General features: G+C 44.9%; 1 protein-coding gene across 1 annotated transcript in view; it reads left to right on the top strand.

Annotated features, from left to right (window-relative positions):
* The first annotated feature begins 7,493 nt into the window (after positions 1 to 7,493).
* Positions 7,494 to 21,368, top strand: part of LOC8034967 (SEC14-like protein 2) — a 154,183-nt gene continuing 140,308 nt past the window's right edge. Inside the window, exon 1 of the mRNA XM_042291051.1 lies at positions 7,494 to 7,565. Coding sequence (XP_042146985.1) covers positions 7,512 to 7,565 — 54 coding nt within the window. The 5' untranslated portion in view covers positions 7,494 to 7,511. The remainder of the gene's footprint in view (positions 7,566 to 21,368) is intronic.

Here is a 21,368-nt window from a genome sequence, read left to right as displayed (position 1 = left end):
GACCATAGTAAAAAGAGCTATACACTCCATAATCTAACCTTGGATTTTTTTTATGCTTTCAAAAACATTCTAACACACAAGATCAATCTATTTCTTAATCCCTTAACTGGAGGTCCACGACCAAAAACTATTGGCATAATGGGGACTCTTTTTGTCCCTATTTCGACTATATTTTTTTGGTACGAAACATTTTTGTGCTGCCGTCTATGCATTAATTTCTAAAGTACAATTATTTCTGATGTTAGGGTATAGATGATGCTTACTCCCGTGCGATAAAAAGAGCGAGCGTTTAAAGACGTGCTCCCTAAGACCAGCTGAAGAGTGACGCATCTATGGGGGCACTCCCCAAGGTGCAGTTCAATTGCCATGCCTCTAAAATTTTTATCAAAAGTAATACATAAATCTGTCTAACGTAAACAACATTTACATTAAATTCAAGTAATGGCGTAATGGCAACGTGGCACTGCCCACTAGTTGCATTCACGTGAACGAATGCCACCATCCGAATAGATGAATGACCGTCTTGGCGGCACTGGACAATGGGGAAAAGAGTACTGATACTTGAGTGTAGCTTACTAGGGGCTCCTATCATTTTAAATTGCAATTCTCATTTGCTCTTTCACCTCACATCTTCACGGTGTACAGCAATGTGGAGAAGCAAGTCAAGGACAGCTTCTCATAATTTTCGTCCCGAGGGCACTATGCTCTTTCAGGTAAGCTGCTTCGTTCTCTTAAGAGACAAAAGTATACACTTTTTTTCAAGTAAATGTACCTATCCGCTATCCATACTTGATAATGCAATTATCGCAAAGGTGCAAGCGAGCTAGGCAAGAATGACGATCGTAATCCCTGGAGATGGGGAACAAGGGGGACAAAGTAGATTTGCGTTTGTCCTTTGTCCCACTTGATCCTCTTTTCCATGGGATCCTCGTTTCCATGGCGAGCAAGATGGAGAAAAGAGATTTCTGTTTGCCTTTTGTCCCGCTTGTTCCTCTTTTCCAGGGATTATTATTGTATTCATACTTCTTGCATAATTGTAAAGCTTCCATTTTGACAACCTATGGTTGGTTAATGTGTTCTGGAAGTTAAAGCTTATTGCACATTCAAACATTTTGTGAAATACAGTAGAACCCTGCTTGTGCGTTTTCAGGCAGTTACAATAAAGGCTCATGACACGAGAGAAAATGTAACAACTGTTAATGCCCTTGAGATAGCTATAGATGTTTCACGAAACTATGATGTTTCAGAAAGCTATATTTTCTGTGTTTATTTCGCCTTAGCTTTCGTGGCTGTAAAAAATTGCCTTATTTTGTAGGTTGACAATTTTCTCTACCCTTTAAAATTGTGGCTGAACTATGAGTAACACACTGTTTACAAAGAAGCTTGCATTTCCGCACTGCAGCTATGGGCAGTGTGCGCGCAGAAACCAGATTCGTGTGAGCAGACATGTCTGCGCGTGCGCTGTACCAACAGCCGTGCCACCGCAGTGGTGCGACGTCGGAGCCACATGTTTGTCTATAGTTTCAGTTAAAATACATTGAAATATAGGGCTGCAGATGCCAGATGAAAGCAGTGGAGCTTGATGCAATCAGCACTGCTTGAGCATGAAGAAAAATTAGGTGTCGTGAGAGCCTGAATCTCTTACAGTGTCCTACAGGACCAATCAAGAAACACAACGCAGAGAGGTAAGGAAATGAAATAAAGCGAAAGGAACAGGCTAGCCCTGTGTCCCTAGCACGGTGTAAGATAATACCCTTCAGGTGAGGACAGCGCACTCCTCGCGAAGGGCCGATAAAGTTCACTTTTCACTCTCTCTCTTTCTCTCTCTCACTATGGTTTCAAGTGGCGCCGGCAGATGACTCGTCGACCCGTGGGTCGGCGGGCCTCGTGTCCTGAGCTTTTCAATGGGAAACGCGTTTTTTTTAAAGTGGTATTGTGCATGCAGTGCGTTCCTTATAACCCAGCACTTGTAGTATGTGTATTGCTTAGGCATAGATTCGTCGTTTGTCTTAGTTTGGGGGCTCAACGGCAGTAAGGGCAGTTTTATGAAGACACTAAAACAAAGGCATTTGGGACGGTATTCGAACGGGCTAAGCGGGTATCTGTCGGCGCTTCCCTGGAATTTCATTCCTTTTTTGGTCTCAGGCTCGTGAGCATCGGACACTAAACACCTAATGTTGGGATTTATATTTTCTTGGCGAAACATCGCTGGGACAACATCTCCACAGCAAAGCGAAGTATCGTCCTTTCACACTCATGTCGTTGGTGAAATGCTTGATGCAAACAAAATCTTTAGGGCCAAGCGGACGGCGCTTGCGAGGAATTGCTTGAGCCCACGCTTCCAGACGTGTGGGGTCGGATGGGACCTTGATCAGACTGACATTTTCTTTGCAACTAGGGAGACCTGAGTTGCAGTTCTGGACGAAGCATCTCCGGCCCATTGTCACCGCTTTGAAGCCGCGTCAAACGCCGCACACGGCTTCTTTAATCTTCATTCCATGTAGCGTACGGCGACTGGAGTTCCAAATGTCTCCGTCGCAATTCTAAACAAAGCAAAAACGTGCAAAGCGACTCTTATAGACCGATCTCACCAAGCGTTCGGCTTATCCGTGACGCCGCCATAACTTTAGTTCGCAGGAGGCAGGCAGGCAGCAGTGCACAAGACGGCTGGTGCCGCCTCATGCTTCACACGCGCAGAGCTCCAGCGAGGTTGTCGCACGTGCAGAAAAACTGAACGGTGGCGTAGTCAAACTGGCTGGTGAGATCGGTCTATTGATATGCAGATATTTTTGGGGCAGACGCTGAGCAGGCAAAATTGCGGCACCGGGCTGTCACGACAACGAGATAATTCTTTTCGCTCACACAGAGTTTCGCCGTTTGGCCGCCGGCGACACTGCCAGCCGCGGGCACGGTGGCCGCGGAATAATGCAGCCTTTCGGATGCCCGTCGAACGAACACTGTCTGATTCCTTGAGCCGCGCGTTTAGCCCCGCCGTGTACTCACCTAAAGAGTGTATCTTACACCGTGGTCCTTAGTAGTCATATTGGCCACCTTGAGTGGCAGTTTTTGGGCATAAGAACTGGGAAGGCAATGCATGAAGCATATAATTCAAGCACATGGACGTTCAGCAGGACCGGTGTCCTTGAACGTAACAGCCAAGAAGATATATGAGCAAGGTTCTTCTATGCATGTTATGAAAGTGCTACAAGAATATATGTGCTGGTTATATGCCCATTTATATTATGTTTTTCTTTCAGTTCGCACCCTGCAGACATGTCAGGAAACAAGGAAAGGCCATTTTTTCACTCAACGTTTACGTTTGGGCGATTAACTGTCTTTTGAGAACACGCTAGTAATTTTAATGACATTGCGATAAATAAATTTTGGTTCTTTAAAGTTTCCTTCGATCTTTGTTTTTTCCCACTTTGCAAGCAAGCATTATGTGTATCAGGCCCTGAAATCCCCCCAGTACGTAAAGGGCACTGTTGAAGCCAATGGTAAGGCCATGGATACTATTCTTAACGCAGTTTTTTGCAGCTGATCAATTGAAAGTTTGGGAAATTTGGACAGTGGCAAAATGGCGACGAAGGTCGGTCAAATGACGTCTAAACGACAATTACCATCCACGGCCACCAGCCAGGGATGTTAATCGGCTTTTACAGGTCATCCGATCGACCTTCGTAGCTTTTTCGCCACCGTCAACTTTTCGCCATTATATAGGCTGTCGCCAGTGTATAGCTATCCTGGTGCCATACTAATGTGAATTGGCTATTGGAAGCAATCAAAAAGCTATGAAATTTATAGTCCTTTTATCTCCTCCAACAGCCGATCGACATTAGTACGGCACCAGGGTAGCGATACACTGGCGATGTTCTAAACAATGGCGGAAAGTTGACGGTGGCGAAAACGCTATTTGAGTCGGGGAGATGAATTATTTATTGCACGAGAAACAGTGACATTAGAGTTTTCGAGGGAAGACATCCGCGGATAAGTCCTTCCCGTGCCCCGTTAGTCAAGTCACGTTGAGATGGTTCGGTCTAATTTGCTTGTAGTTACAGGAGGCCTTCCGGTCGTGTAGCGACAACCCGGCGTCATCCACTGCCTAGTGCCGTCCAGCCAAGACACGGCGGAAGCCGTGTTTTCTGTATTCACGTCATATGCCATGAATGTGCGCCAAGCGCTCCCGCTTTTCAGTTTGGCTTCAACCACGCAAACAGTACAGCTTTTCTCGACATACTAAAGCCCGAGACGGAGGCAAGAAAGGGCAAACGTAACTTGTCCAACATATAAAAGATAGGTTCGCTGCTCTTTCGCCCGAGTTTGTGTTATTATTTCTGTGTCGAGTGAAGACGTCTCAGAACGCAGCTGTTGAGACATTTTGTGTGTGTCGTTTTTACCTGCTGTCCCATCATCTGCTAAATGACAACCTTCAACTATTAGGCAAACATCTTAATTTCCTCGCAGAAACTTCTGACCACTACACACTCCGAGTCAACAAAGCGCTACCTTTTTTTTCTTATTTTTTAACACACAAATACGTATTTTTTCTGCATCGATAGTCATTGGATTTTTTTACAGAAACAATCCTAATAGTTTTCTTTGACACTGTTTTTACACAATTTCTTTCTTTGAACAAAACCACTGTACTATCGTATTCCGCCACACAATTATTACATTCCTCAAGGGGCTTTGCTAATTCGGAGTTAGCAGATTTACTTTTACACCTCTCATATGCTCAGTTAGGCGGTTTGTTACACAATGTGTATTCTACCCGACGTAGCAAAATCCACCCGCCTTCGGAATGTCATAAACAACGCCTTCGAGACAACCAGCTGAACCACCTCGGTGTTTCTTTTCGGACCCACGTTCCTTCCCCACAAAAGGCGTTCGTTTGCTTAGCTGAAAATTGATCGTGGGGCCACTTTTACATTAAATGTTAATGCAATAAACATGTAATTGTGAGAGACACCATGAGCGAATACAACATATACAATTTTGTCAAGTTGTTTCGTAGTCTCCCCCCCCCCCCCCCCCCCCTCCCTGTCGTCCCTTCCCCTTTATTGATTTTCGAAGATTGGAGAACTCACTACAACTGCGGAGGGCTTTAAAGGGACCATGAAGGCAATTTAATTTTTTTTTTTTAAAGGTGTTTTCGGAAGCACTGGGGTCCTGGCATGCCACACATTTTTTTCTAGAACGTTGTGGCTCTTATTTCTGTACCTGCAAATAAATTGGCGAAACCGAAACAAACATTCAGATTTCTTCCCTTTTTCGCCTCTGGAAAGAGAAGTGACGTCAGGGAGCACTGTCGGCATCGGTAGGATTTAGTGCACACTCAGTGCGGTTCCCGTGGTTCGCTCTAGTGCACGGCGGTCTGTGAAGAAAACCTGGAAGAAATGGACGACAACGCCGCGCTCGCAAACGAGTTTGAGCTCCCGTTCAGCGACCTGACGCCGACTGAACGGGAGATGCTGCTAAGGACGCAAAACTCTGGATTGGCGAAGGTTGTGGAAACTAACGTCGCCCGATCGACCGTACGTCTTTAGCCGACCTTTCGCGCAACCTATTACTGCACATAAAGGCGGCATGATTGGTGAGACACCAGTTCGCAAAGCGAACACGAGACGACGCACGAAACCAAAACCAAAAGTCCTCCGCCCCCGGCGCTCGTACCTCTTTTTCTTCTTTTTGTCCATGGTTGCTCGATGCTTGTTACGCGCCCGAGGTAGCAGCGCGGGATGCGTTCAACCAGTGACAAACGGAGGGATCGCTTCAGATTATGCTTTTATACACGGTATGAAACCTATTAATTTCCAACTACAACTTCAAAAGATTATCCAACGTTCAAATAAACTTTTTTCATCACATCTCACCTCCGAAATCGAAATTAAGAGCGCGTCTATCGTTTGAACCAATCGCCAGACGAGGAGCCCGTTCTCGTCACGCTTCGACGGCGCACTTTAGTTCACCTTTCTGCCGCCGCCTAGGTGGGGTCTCAGGCATCGTTCCCGGCGCTATTATTACCGCGCCTGTTTGCTCGATTGGTGCGGCACCCAAACTTCTGTTCGGGCTAGAACTTGGTCAACAGTATCTGAGACGTGCCTGACATCCATTTCAATCGTCGAATAAAACTTCGAAACTGCCTTCATGGTCCCTTTAAGATAGCCAGCAAAGCGTGTAAGTGACGAGCACTCTCTAAGGCTCGATCAGAGAGCGCAGGCGAAAGGAAACATTCCACAGACAGCAAAAACGTAAGAACCCACGGCACATGCCGTGAATATAAAAAAAATAAAAACACGTCATTTGCAGCGTCCAGTGTTTAGACAGCCATTTAGACATCTGAACCTTTCAGTCGTGCTGCGACGCTCCGGCGTAATTCACTTTCAGTCGTAGGGGTGTTTGACAGTCGTATTGCGAATCTCTGACGTAATCCACTTTGAGTTATAAAGGAAGCGGGGAGGGGAGCTGTCACACATTTTGCGATGCTCCGGCGTAAGTACGTTTAGTCGTGCCGCCACTGGTTGTAATTGTGGGATGATGGCTTTTTTTTTTTTTTTTTTTTTGCCGCGGGTTTCCACGGTGTTGGAAGTGAAACCTTGTTTATATACGATAGAAACTATTTTTTTTAAGCAAAAGAAATCTCGCGTCTTAGTGATGGGTACAGATTGCTGCTCTTTAAGTACTACATACCCCTTCTCACTGTCCATTGAATATCATCATAAAGTCCAAGAGCGTTTTTCGTTTTCTTTTTTTTTCTCTCTGAGAACTAGCAGGGCGCTCCTAATATAAATCGTAGAAAAGAAACGGGCGCACTCGGCAGTCTAAAAATGGACCAGCCGTCCCTCCTCTTTAAATTTCCCTTAATATTCGCGCAGCAAAAGTAAGCAAAAGGAGCTGTGCGCGCCGCTAAATCAACGCACCCGTGCGCTAAGAGTTGCAGAATTTTATCAATGAACGCCAGACAAAGCCGAACCCACGCCTTCTCCAAGCAGACGACGCGATTCATATTTTTTTTTTTTTTTTTTTTTTGCTGAGTAGAGAACAGAACAGGCGAGCCTTCGAAATAAACCCTCCATCCCCATTCGCCAGGCGCGCGCCGTTACCTTCATCGATTTGACGAGCACAGTCACGTGACCATCTAAGCGGCCATATTTGATCGTTTCCTAGTTGTGCGCCCTCTCCCATTCACTGCGTCCCCGCGTCAACGATGCGGCGGCGCTGCGGTCGTCGCAGCCCATCTGCGACGCATGCGCGCTGAAGCGTCTCGTCGCTCTCCGCACAGGAGCGCAAGCTCGACGTCCGTGTCTGTTCTCGGTAGAGTGTGCGTGTGTTGCATGTCGTCGCGTCGCTGTCAATCCGCATCGTAATGAAACCCGTGTAGCGTTTCCCCCCAAGCGCCCGTAGTTCTCTTCTAGCTCCTTTCGGATTCGTTGCCGACGTCGACAGCCGACATTTTTTTGCGCGTTTCTTCGTGATACGAGAAAGACCGATCGCACCGGAAAGCTTGCACCATGAGCGGGCGCGTCGGAGATCTCACCGATCAGCAGATGACTGCGTTGGACGAGGTGAGTGAGCGTCCACCGAGCGTTCTCGAGTATTTCCACGGGGCTCTGTTGTATTGGGGTTTGACTGAGCCTTAAAAGAGAACAGCGGCGCTCTAAAGTTGAATCGCGAGGTTGACGAGAGCTCTCGCCGACGGGGGGAGGCGCAGTGTTGCTGGAACGGCTTTCGCGAATTGCGGCTTACTGTTTTCCTAAAGGTCAGAAGCAATGCTTCGCTGACCTCTTCTTGACGTAGTGCTCAACTATTTGGGCCGCCGCTCTCCGCATTCGAAGGGGCAACTCGATCTTTATTTCTAAGTTTATAATTAATTCTGCCGCTTATAAACGACCTACAGTTGTAAATACAAAACAAAAATGGTAAGCTTTTAATATTATTATTATTATTTTTTAATCTTTCGCAACCGTTCAGTTTGCTTCAAGTTCTTCACGAGGGAGGCTAGCTCTGCAGTGTAAATATACTACCCGGAGTGATCTGTGTTCAGCGATGTTTGGTGAAACCCCCGCTTAAATGTCACTCTTACCGATCGTCCTTCTTGGTTCGATTACTCAATTTTCATCGTGAGTATGCGCACCATATACATCGGTTTGATCGGTTGATTTCGTTGTGACCCCTTAGATTACTGTACCAATTTGTTGATCTTATTTTTTACGACAGACATTTGTTTTACTAACTTCCCGTGACTGCTATATTGTTGCTGCCTGTAAGGAATACGTTCGTTATGCGTCGGAAAAAAGGGAGCATTGCTTTATCGATTTGGCGAAGCAGGTTACCGGGATGTTTTGTTTTACGATACGTGTTTGTACTTTCAAAGTCCAAGTTATAAACATGACAATCATATATATTTTTTTTTTCTATGCTCCTTCTCCTAAAATTGCGCTTATTTGCCTCGCCCGCGAGGCGAAATGAGAGTATAAAAGTAAAATTGAAGCAGTAAATTTCAACTGTGGAGAAGCGACGCAGAGCTCGGAGCGACGGGGAATTCGGGAGGCAGGAAGGAAGTGTCCCCTTTTGTGTGATTTGTTTTTGCTGGCCGCTGAAATCATTTTTCATCGTCGGAAAACCGGGCAGTCTCGCGCTGCAGATGGCTTCGCCGCACGACGCGCGTGTGAGCTGAGGCAGCTCGCCGGTCAGGGGAAGCGAGACATTTGCGGGCGCTTTGTGGCGTCAATATAATACCGAATCGCCATTATTGAATGATTTTTTTCTTGTTTTTTTGTATTACTCCAACAACAACGCAGCTATTCTGCGTGTTTATTATGCACAGTCAATATTTTTTCGGCGAACTATTTGATTTGAAAAACTGTTCGTTAATTCCTAATTTAATTAGGATTTGAATTACGGACAGCCCGATTAGTGTAACAAAAAGTGCTTGACACATCTGCTCGTTGCTTTATTTGCTTATTCGCCGGCAATATACATGGGGCCGACTTTCCGAAGTTGCGCATTAGTCCTAATTTTCTGGCGTGGTCTCCTGATATTGTTTAAATACTAATAGCTTTCCTGCGCTAATAAACTTGACTAAACTTTTTTTTTCACCACCATGAAACGGTTTTTCTGCTTCTTCCTCCTTAGCTTTAATCTTCAACTCAGATGGTTTGTTCAGGCCAGCTAAAAGCGCGGTTCGTCTGCTACGAAGTGTCGTTTGCACAGGGAAGTAAAACGTCGTCTGCTAGCGGAGCGCGAAAGAAGTTGATCGTCTGCTACAAACCCAGCGCCGCGCCGTGAGATCGGACTCAAGCTCAACTTGTGATCGTCTCCTACTTCGTGTCCAAAGCCATTTGCAACTCACTCTTCATTTACAAATCTATGCCTGACTTTGACCGGTGGATGAAGCGGCATTAATGTCAAGCGCATCACAGCCGCGAAAATTCTCTAGCAATTTGTATGTTGGCGAGACCGTTCTCACCAAAATATTGCATATTTTGAAATCGGGTCAAAAATGTCTCATTGGCTATTTCCGCGCAAGCTGCGGCACCACGCCCAATCAGCAGCCGAAAACGCTTTCACCTTGACCAAAGCCGGACTTCTGGAGCGCTTTCTATCGGAACAAAAGGACCAACACTATCGAGGTCTAAGCGCCTCTCTAAATTCTGCCGTCACATCCTGCTCGACCACCAGCGCCTAGTGCAGAGTCGTTCCGCGACAAAAGCAAAACCAAGCGCGCCTGAGAGCTCCGAGTCAGCACGTTGAGCGATCAGCTTTCGTTCATTTGATAACAAGTTCGCGGGTTGGACAACGATACGCATGTGCTCTATGAAATTGCCTAGAAACCACTTATCACCTTCTATCCCAAGGTGTTATCGCGCAGCACACAAACATTTCGCAACTCTACGATCCCTCGTTGTTGTCTTTTGCGTTGGAACGCGGCAATCTTATCCAAAAACAGCACCGAAATCAGTGTCGACTCGGCAATCGTCTGCCGACCAAGCGGGCAATAACGACAAAAATCGAACAGCCACTGAAATGCTGCGCCTGCGCACAACTGCCTCGATGATAGCTGAGCTTTGTTCCGTTGTGTAAATTTATGTCTTCGGAGCCAGGCGCTCGCCTGGGCGGTTTTTATATCGTCCGCGACTGTACATACAACCTTTCCTCAAAAAAAAAAAAAAAAAAAGTGTAGAAAAGATGTTGTTAAGATTACTAGCATCCTATTTTGAGGTGTTTGCTAGCACTCGAAGCCAGCGGGCACCCTGCTTGTTTCTAAACCGCATTTCGGCGTACAAACCTATGACACGTTTCCAAATTCATAGCCCAACATGCGATCTCCACAGCCCTGCACTCACATGTTCGTACCGCATTGGAAGAAGAACAGAGTACGTGTTATACGCACGAATGTTGTAAACGGCGCTGGTGTTTAAAATCAGTAAAACCATTTTAATCATATCTGTATCATTAGGCATATAAAAAACACGTTGCGGTTACTTTTAGAGCCCAGCTCTTAGGCGCTCGTTTCCGGCTTGAGCGTCATTGTCGGCGTCGGCGTAACCGCGCGTTGCATTATGGGACGTTTCCACTAATGACGTCACACGCGACGTCACGAGGGTTACTATCGTGTAGGTTACTAGGGTTAGCCTCACTAGGGTGACGAGGTTTACTTTCACGAGGGTCACGAAGGTTACCCTCAAGAGGGTCATGAGGGTTACCCTCAAGTGGGTTACGAAGGTTACCCTCACGAAGTTTACCATTGTGCCGTCATTATAGGAAACACATGACGTATGACGTCACACGCATCTGACATTGCCAATGTTCCCGCTAAATTTAGCGGGGAAGGAAGAGGGGCGTACCCTTCCCTCCGTACCCTCCCCTCCTCCTACTCAAGAGCTGCGCACTAATTCGGCGTTACAGAAAATTGTAAACGTCTCTAATTTTTTTTACTCTGCCTCTACGACAGAATTTTCTTTTTTTAATAGCTGTAGGACCTAAGAAAATGTGCATATTGGTTTCGGAAATGAACGCATTTGTGTACCTTTTTTTGGTCTGGCAACACGGAGAGTCATGTACCTGGCCGGCGATCGCATCGTATCACCTAGCGGAAAATAAGCGAAGCCAAAGTTGAGCCCCGTCAGGCTTCGCAGCTGACAGCTGCATACCACACGGGCACGCTATGGGCTCTAAAGGCTCGCTGACAAACTCGCGACGGCTTGCGCCCGAGTGCCTTGCAACCTCTAGCGATGTCTCACGACAAGAACAGATACTGGCGCCATCCATTGGGTAGCCGGGAACACTCGTGATTTCCGTTTATTTTCCGTTTATTTCCGCATCATCCTTCTTTTATTGGCTTGTTGCGTTCCTATTGGGCTCGAGTGCACGATGGGTAATAACCCAGACAAGCAGGAACGTTACTAAATCATTTACTTAAAACCAAACCATTCTAACTGGACAAAGAACGTGGACGTCCGTCGGTCAGCGGGAATTGAAGATGATGTCTCGCGCCTTCTGCCTTTTCCTTCGATCCTCGTGCATCCACCGAGCTTAGGTTCCTCCTTTTTCTTATCTTCAACTTCCCCGAGGCCTGCAGGAGTTTCGGCGAATGTTGATTTGGCAAAGAGCACGTGCCGCCACAGGCTATAGAAAATCTCTCGGAATGTTATGAACGACCATTTCTTCTAAGTAGTACGTACAATTGAACTCCCAAACACTGCAAAAGGGTCGTTATAATTGTGCCATTGGGAATTATCCTCGTAAGAAATCGCAAGAACTCAGTCATACGCAACGTAATTGAGTGAACCAGCATCAAAGTGGCGACTGGAGAAGGCGCTTCATGGATATCAGTTTTGGACAAGATATTCAACAGAAGTATTTAAGATAATTTACTATTACGGCAGATTTTAAAAAGTTAGAAGGACGTTGCCAAGAACATTAAAGATATTCGAAAGGTATAACCAGGGATGGGCAAAACACATGCAAATATGTATCGAAATACAAATACAAAATACTTCGTCAAAAATGTTATTAATTACAAATCTAATTACATGTCCAAAAAGCATTTAAATACAAGATACAAATACAACCAAATGTATTTTGTCTCCTCCAAATACTTTTCCAAATACATTCCTCAAAATTTGCGTCAGCGACTTCAGGGCACCTGCAACGGTTTTCTGGGTATCTCATTTTAATTTAGCATCGCACACTCGGGAGTTAGTGTGCGAGGCTTTAGTAACGTAATAGAAATGTAATAAAAAAATGTAATCAGCTTGGACGTAATAGGTGAAAAAAGTACAGAGCTTCAAGCATCTTTTTTTGTCGATTACATTTTGGTATAGACCAACAAAAACCATGACTAAAACGCGCAGCACTTACTAGAGAACTGTTTATTGTTGCAACTCGCACCAGTTACGAAAATCTGGACGACCCGCGCATTTAGAATGTTCCAGGCAAAAAATGGATGGAAATCAGGCTGGAAAGCTTCACAAGTTGTCACAGGCACTTATTTAGCCAGGCTGCCTGTGAACGTCTATTTCGTCACTATTCTTGCCCTTGACTAGCACCGTAATCACGAAGTCACTAAACGCTTGTGCCTGATTGAGAGACACTGCATTCGGTGCAGAACGTAGTTTTCTTCCTGCTCTGGACAGTGACAATAAATTTGAGGTGATGTATTTTCGCCCACGAAATTGTATTATTACAATTGTATTTGAAATACCCAGGTTTTATTATTTAAATACACCTGTAAAATACATTATCCAATCTGTAATTAAATACAATTACAAAATACACAAAGTATTTTAAATACGTCTTTCAAATACTTGTATTTGAAATAGTGCTTATCCCTGGGTATAACAAAGTGTAAAGGGAATGTTTGCAGGTGATAATAAGCGACTATGTGCTGTTGAGGCCACCATTGATGAGGTCAATAACATGGCAAAGTCCTTCCAGGCTTATGACGCTAGAGTTGCTGAGCTAAATGACGCGGTTTCTGACTTGGGAGTGACTGCTTCTCAAATAGGAAAGAAGCGTGAGGACTATGAAAATCGTAATCGACGGAACAATGTTATGGTTTTCGGCATACCTGAAGATCGTCAAGAGAACCCTGTCCAACTGATGCAGAGAGTTTCCAGTGATATTTTAGTTGGTAAATTGAATGTACAGTGGCCCAATTTTTTAATAATATCGAGCGAGCGTCGAACGCCGGGGCGGGCAGTGCCGTGCCGCGGGGGTGTGCGGCGATACGGGAGAGATTAAGCGCGTGCGCACAAAGCCCTTTCTGGTGGGAGCGTCGTCTGCTAGGCTATTCCGTTGATCGCACACAGGCCCTGCTCCCTAGCAAAGGAGGGCAGGTCGCTTACAATGTCGAAGTGCATCGATTATTGACGGTAGCCTGTATAACCCCGACTGTTGTTGCTATATCCCTTTGCGTCATGCCGCCCATCGACATTCTCACAATACGTGCCCGTGTTTCTATGGGCACTCGAGGAGGCATAAAAATGTGCGCGCGCCCGCTGGTCAAAGAAAAGTGACCATCCGGCTACGTATGCTAGATGACGACAGCAACAACGCAGTTGATAATACAAAACACCAAGCGGAAACCCTGTCTATACTCCGTTTCACTTTGTGTTGTGCCGCAGCCCACGCCAGTAGCCATCTTGGTCAGTCCAACGCTAAAAGTGTGTCACGTGGCCTTCCCGTTGGGTACAACTGCACGTGGAAGCACGATGTCACGTGGCAGGGTAAAAGCACTGGATTCGTTTTGATGACTAGTAGCATTCGTTGCGGTATATAATTTAATGCAACGTTGCATTCAGTTTGTCGCGTCACCCAATTTTTCATTTTTGTTGGTGCTGACAAAGTAAACGCAAAAATGAAATGAAAAAAGAAGCTAAATTAAACTCGAGATGGCGCGCGGTATATGCCCCGTCTGAGCAGTATCACGCAAGCAAGCGCTGTTCAGATTTTTGCTTAAAGGCGGTTAGCTATGCAACCTATAATGAAGAGGGGCTGAGTGCGGGCAGCGGAATAGGCTAGCAGACGAGGCTCGCAACGGAAAGAGCTTTGTGCGCACGCCCCTAATCTCTCCCGTGCCGCGCCGCACGCTTCCGCGGCACGGCGCTGGCCGTCCTGGCGGTCGACGCTCGCTTGATATTATTCAAAAAGTGGGCCACTGTACACGTCACCACCATTGAAAAAAAGTTATAACAAAGGAAATCGCCCGAAATCTGCGATCTCGAATGTTCGTGAATTTAACGAAAATGGCAATTTATTTAAAAACGCTTATAAACTAAAAGGTTCCGAAATTGTTGCCTCCGACGACCACTCAAAACAAATACGCTTACTTCGAAAAAAAATGTGTGGGATAGTGCAGACACTAACAGGAGGGAGAGTGACAAGGCAAAACTCGTCTACAACAAATTGAAAATGACACCAGAATTTGTATTTCTGCACAAGAACGTTCCATGGAGTCTGTTGAAGGTGTCTTCTCACCGTGACAGGTCGTGAGTGTTGCTAATAAAATCGCTGACCTTGAGTGTTTGTTTTATGATCACTACCCTTACATTGCTGTTGTAACAGAAACATGGTCGCATAGTTTATTCGTGATTCAGAGATTATTCCCCCATCGTGTAGCATTGTTCGGAACGATCGCGAATCACGCGTGGTGGGGGCGATGCCGTTATCCCAAAAAATCATTTGGATTTTGCTGAAATCGATGACGTTTCTGATATTCAGTGTTTATGGCTAGAGCTTACCGGGTTCACTCCGCCAATCGTCCTCGGCGTAGTCTATCGTCCGCCAAATGCTTGCTCGTCCGTTCTTGACCTTCTTGCGGTTTTTGTTTTTAAGATTAAATAAAAATACCCGATTCTTGTTATGGCTGGTGACTTTAACTTACTATTAATTGATTGGTATTTTATGTGCAGTGGCAGTGACTGCCTGATTCATCCTTGCTAGTTGACCTGGCTTATAATAACAATCTACTTCAAATTGTTAGTAGTCCAACACAAATCACCTCGTCTTCTCAATCTATACTAGACCTCGTGTTCTTATCGGAACCACTTGCGGCACGTACGTACGATTGCCAAGTGGTGGATGGGATCTTTGATCATCAAATGGTACTCGTCGAGTTTTCTACTTCGACACTTCGTCCTTCATTACGTAAATAGCAGATTTCTAAGCGTGTGTTTCATTTTTTAAAGCCGTAGACGAGTTAGTATTTGTTCCGCTGGAGATGTCGTTTGATTATTTTTCAAACATGTTCTCTGATGATTCTTCCATCAATATTCTTTGGAATTCTTAAAAAAAACGTGCTTGAATATTTTCCAAGGTTTGTTCCAACCAGCATCAAAGTTACCAGAAAATATAATCCGTGGATAACTCGCGATACCCTCCATCTAAAACAAAAATCAATCGTGCCAGGAAGAGCATAATACGTTTAAATATCAATGAAATGCATACAGGAGTGAAACTATAATTCGTCCTGCAAAACATAAGTATAACAATATAACTTCGCACATCTTCCTTAGAGAATCACGCGATAAGTTTTGGAGGCCTTTGTCCCCGGCTCGAAAAGATATTTCCAAACTTGTGATATCGGACAGATTATTTACGAATGACTGCGCCATCGATGAAGGTTTCAATGATTATTTTCGTATGTTTTTGTCTTAGGTAACGGCATTATTCCTCGTCTAAAATGCCACCCAACCTATCAGCGTTACTCGATGTTTTCATCTCCCCCGAGGGACTGTTGTCAGCGTAACATAATCTTCCGACAAAAAAAAAAAAAAAGAAAAAAAAAAAGAAAAAGCGGCTGGTCACGATGGCATTTTAAAATGTTCCTCGCTCGCTACGCAAAACGCTGCACAAGATATCTTTATCTAATGTTTAAGAAATCGTTGTCAGAGTTCGTTATTTCTGTAGAATGAAAAATTGCCAAGATCGTTAACGTTCGCAAATCTGGATCTCAACTCTTGCCTGTGAACTTCCGGCCCATTATTTTGCTTTCTTACTGCTCGAAACATTTAGAGCACGTTGTTTTTGAACATTTAGCAGCGTATCTAGAGAATCGCTTCTTTTTTAACGTGAATCATCATGGTTTTTGTTATGGCCTTTCAACCACGACACAATTACTTGAAACCGTTCATGATTTTGCTGCAATACGAAATCGTTCTAAACAGGTTGATGTAATTTTCCTTGACCTCGCTAAAGCGTTTGACAGAGTGTCACTCTGTAAAATGCTTCTAAAACTTACATCAATCGTGCAAAATGATATCATCTACTTCTGGCTTAAAAAATACTTCATAGAAAAGAAAACAGTACGTTCAGATAAACTCTAGTGCACCCTCTCTAGTCCCTGTGCTATCGGGCGTTCCACAAAAGTCAGTCCCTGGGCTTTTACTTTTTTTCAATTTTTATAAACGAAATCACTGCCAACATTTCGTTGCGAGCACGTTTATTTGCGGACGATGCTGTTATCTTCACTGAGGTAAATGATGTTAGTGACCAGACTTAACAACTGCATATATAAGACACGCGATTGGTGTGACTCGTGGCTGTTGTCACTAAATGTTAACAAAGGTGTTCGAATGCATATAATTTACAAAACGATTTTTTTTTACTATAATTATTTCATTAACAATACTGTCCGAGCCGAAGGGACTTCCTATGAATACCTCGGTGTAATCATTTCAAAGGACCTGCGTTGGAAAACCCGTATTAGGTACAATGTGCACAAGGCATTAACTAAGCTATGGTTGCTGCGGTGAAATTTAAAGCAAACCTCACGTGACGTAAAATTAACAGCCTACAAAACGTTTGTTCTGCCTCTATTACAGTATGCATCCGTTGTCTAGGACCCGTTTCCTCAAACCAACATAAATTTACTTGAATTTATTCAGAGAAAAGGCTTGCGCTTTTTATACAAAAACGACAATACCCCTGTTCAGAATTATATGTGTGTTCCAGCATTTGCTCATTAACCTATAGACGCATGTTTCAAAGGTTAAAATATCTGCTCGACCTACTATACAACCGAATTAATATTGACACCTCTACATATATTTCACCTGCTCTTCATGATTACCCCACGCGAAATTTTTATTTTAGATCCTTACAAGAATACAGCTGTATGGTCCATGTATTTAAGTTCTCATTTTTTTCAAGGACAATTTATGATTGGAACGCACTACTCAGTCATATAATAAATGCTTCATCTGAGTCATCACTCACTGCTAACCTCCGCAGTTTCTGCAAGTCCTGCGATTGACGATATTGCTTGTGAGTTTTTTTTTTATTATTATTTTTCGATACTGAATAATGATGACATTTATTTCTTGTTCCCGTTTGCATGACATGACTAGAAATGTATACCTCTATAAAAACATTAGGTACCCCCCTCCTACCACATCTCCCGAAGGAAATATAGGTATCAATATTTAAATAAAGTAAATAAATACCTGCTTCGAAATTATTGAGTGCTACTCAAGTTACTTTCACTATAGAGTATCTTGAGTAGAGTACAAGTACGGTAATTAGAAATGTAATTTCCTTACGTTTGAAGATTTATATTCCTTTCATATTATCGTCAGTGGCAATATAGTGCTATACTTGCAACAACAAAAGCAACTAAAACGAAATCACGGTCTTATTTTATGCATACCCAGTACAATGAGTAGTATCAGACTGGTGAATAATACAAAAAAGTAAAAAGAGGTCGCTCTCCATATAGTCACATTGTAGAAAATTACATTTCGTGGTGCTTTCATTATGCGCACCTTGGACGCAATAGTTTACTAAACGCCGAAGTTGACATATATCTGGAGTTCACCTTAAACAATATGTAAGCAGTTTACACACGTACATTCAAAGATGACTTAACTTCAAAAAGCAAGTTCCAAGGGCACACAAAGAATCCCATCTATCATTCTCGTAATTGTCAATTTTTTTTACTGTTTTCTTTTCTTGTATATTACGAAGCGCGTTGAGAAAGGCCTGCAATTTTAGGAGAACTCTTTGTTGGCATTTTTAGGACTCTTGCTGCTCCTATCTAGTTTCCCGCCTTGCTCTTCCAATCTCTGTCTTCGTGAAAGGGTGGGGATATTCCCGTTCCCCCACGGTGTTCCCGAGGGTTCCCGACAGCGAAAGAAATTAACATTCTTGCCAACGCAAAAAAAAAAAAAAAATTCTGGTGTCTATTTTTTACTTTTTTTTTTACTTCATTTTTGTTGGCGTTTTGAGCCGCATCCTTGGTCCTGGTTTGTTTTCTATTCTGCGTTCGGTCGCTTCTGCTGCAAGTTTGCAATCGTTCATTTGTGCGCTGGGGTGCGCTACAGCGATATCGTTTTTCAAGCATTTAGAATGTTTCTGAGATAATGAGTACAAAGAACATAAAACATAGATACTGAGAAATATAATTAAGAGAGAATAGTAAATACTTTCGATCAAATGTGTTTGCAAGATACCAAAATACTGCCAAAAGTATTTGAAATACAGTACCTTGAGTAGAGTATTTGAGATGGGACACAAGCCTGACACAAATTCACTCAGCTCAAAAATGAGTAACTTTAAACGACTCCTGGTCTGTTTTGTTCAATCCTACCTCGCGAGGTTCAATGAGCAGCAACAGGAACCGCCAGTCGAGCCATCTTTAAGTTGGGCACTAGACTTGGTCCCATTTAGTGAAGGAGTTCCGTAACCGGACAGGCAAACTCCAGTTCCTCTATGCTTTCTTCTCTAGTCAAAAAAATTCCGAGGAAACCTCAGCATTCGTGAATGCGGAAGTTGTGAATGCGAAAACATTCTCGGCGCAGAGAGGACCAGAAGCAGCCGCAGCGCCGGCAGGGAATGCGGCGGTGCGCCGCGCAAATCGGCCTGGCGCGCTGGTGACTGCTGCGCCGCTGGAAGAGGCAGCGGCGGGAGTGCGAAGCTCGGCACGGCGCGTGCTTAAAATCACGTGTCCCCTCATCATCATCATCGCCATAGCTGCGTGTACCGGCTGACGACGTTAGACTTCAAAGCGTAACGTTAGGCATGAGGCTAGGCCTAACGTCAGGCCAGCGCACCCCCCCCCCCCCCCCCCCCCCCCCCCCCCGTCTATGATGGTTCAGACATCTGCGACGAATGCGTTATCTACGACGGCGTCCATTGGGACCGGAGCTACCAGAACGACCGCTCTGCGCCGCGCATACACACACCTGCAACCACTGCAACAAGCGCAGCGGGCCGAGCACGCCGACCGCTTGTACGCCGCCGTCAGCTGTTTCTGCGGTGCCTCTAAAAAAAAGGGCACGCGCTGCCACTTGCTTGTGCACACCGTGCGCTGGTGTAACAGAAAATAGACAGACAGTTTTTTCTAGCTTCAAGCTTTTTTCGCTTTTTTTTCTATAGCTTTAAGGTTTTTTTTTTTTTTTTTTTTTTTTGAGTGGACGAAAAAAAAGAAAAGATGAAGTACGCCGTCTTGGTTGATCATGACTTTAACACACGACTTTGCCAAAAGTACAAATCTCGTCACACGACTTTTCTGCGATTACAAAAGGCGATGTAACCTTAGCAGCGATATAGCAACGTTGAAATATGATTTCGTGATCACACAGACTGTGCGAGCGTTCAGGATTGCTAACACTAACCACTTTCTTCTGTTGATGAAAATGCGTGAAAATTCGCATCGTTCATACGGTACTCATCAGTAATACCTTCACTTGAGCACACGCATGGAATGCGCAAAATAAGAAATCCGTGCGATGTTCGAGTGCACAAATGCTAAGAAAGGACCACTCTGCTTTCTTAGCATTTGTTTTTAGCACTACTTTGTGAGTCCAACTGCCAGACTCACAAAGTTTGGCAGTTGGACGACGCAGCCATAGAGTCCCCGGCCGCATATTTTGAGCACGAGGATCTGGTAGTGCAGAGCATCAAACAGACATCTCTCGGCTATCCTGGACGTCAGCGCACAGCTTTTGCAGCGGTGAGGACCCGAAACACACGTGTTCGCTCGCGAGAAGTGTGTTTGGCGCAAGTCACGTGGCTCTTCCCTCATCCGTTGTCTGCCGCTCCACCTTTTCCATTTCGGCGGACACTTCTCGTGGCGATCCACCAGGCTTTGTCAGTATATAGGAGGCTATGGCACAGCCAAAGCAAGGCGGAACGGACGGAACGCGTACTGGGACCCACGCCCATCTCATTCTGCCAGTGACACAGACAAGGACAGGCGACTCGAATGACGAAGCGCATCTTGCGGGAGCAAAGTGGCGGCCTTCCGTTGCACTCCGCTGCTGTGCGGCGCTATTTGCTTCCTAAAACGTGCAACGTCCCTCGTTCGGTGCTGCAGAGAATGTCGGCACTTGTAGGGAACGCCAAGCGCGCACTTTAACGGGTGCAGGAGAGCGGACCGTGATTGTCCCACATGTAATGGTGGTAACAACACGAATGGTCTCGGCCGCTGAGTTGTTCGACCGAGTCGACCTTAGACCGCCAGTAAGGAGTTATTGTAAAAGAATTTTATTTTCTCGACCCCAATTTTGACGAACTCGCAACCAACGAAGTTTGCTTCTTCTAGAAGCTAGACGTCTCGTCTCTACGCTGAAGATATTTCCGCGTGATCGTAAAGTTTGCGAATTCTTCCCATTAGCGAAATTCGCCGATACTTAAGGGCTCGCGAACAATAAAGGTTTTAGTCTAACTGAACAGGAAGGCGGACGTCATGGCTGCATGCGGTAACGATCGTGTTTACGGAGTCGTAGAAATCGCAGCTTTTGTTTTATGCACGAACTAAAGTGAAACTTTACTCTCCCCAGCTTTGTGATTCAAGGTTTGTTTGTAGTCGTAACTTAATATTTTGAACTAGGCACTAGTTGAAAATATTAGGACTACAAACATTCTTACTTTTTTTGTTTTCTATTTCGTACCGTTTAAAAGGTAAATCACGCTTCGTGCTATGGCTCGTTAATCATCGACAGAAATATTTGAATGGGATTTCCCTGGAATTGGACCCGAAACCCTAGCTGGTGTAATCGTTCACTGTGGCTTAAACAGGTTCGGATACTCCGTCTCACTCTAGGTCCAAAGCAGCGCCAGAAATAAATCGTCAGAGTGCTCTTTTTTTTCTTCTTTTCTAATATGTGCTAAATGAATGGGACACAGAGGAGAGCGCAGGATCTCGAAGCTTGGCCTGATTGGTTGAGCGGGTGATAGTGAAGGCGCCAAGACGACGAGCGCCTTTCGACGCTGCTCGATTGGGTCCATCGGAGCGGCTGAACCTCATGGGAAACGGAGTGTTTGCCATCGAGGGACTGAAAGACAGCAATGGATTAATGACGACCCGTCAGAGTCGCCATACTGATGCCGTCTACGAGGCCTGGGATGGATTGATTAGTGACGGG

This window comes from Ixodes scapularis, unplaced genomic scaffold, assembly GCF_016920785.2.
Source record: "Ixodes scapularis isolate PalLabHiFi unplaced genomic scaffold, ASM1692078v2 PGA_scaffold1__304_contigs__length_218370807, whole genome shotgun sequence".
In the NCBI taxonomy this organism is placed as follows: domain Eukaryota; kingdom Metazoa; phylum Arthropoda; class Arachnida; order Ixodida; family Ixodidae; genus Ixodes; species Ixodes scapularis.
The sequence above is the reverse complement of the archived record's forward strand: the minus strand, read 5'-3'. Positions and strand labels throughout refer to the sequence as shown.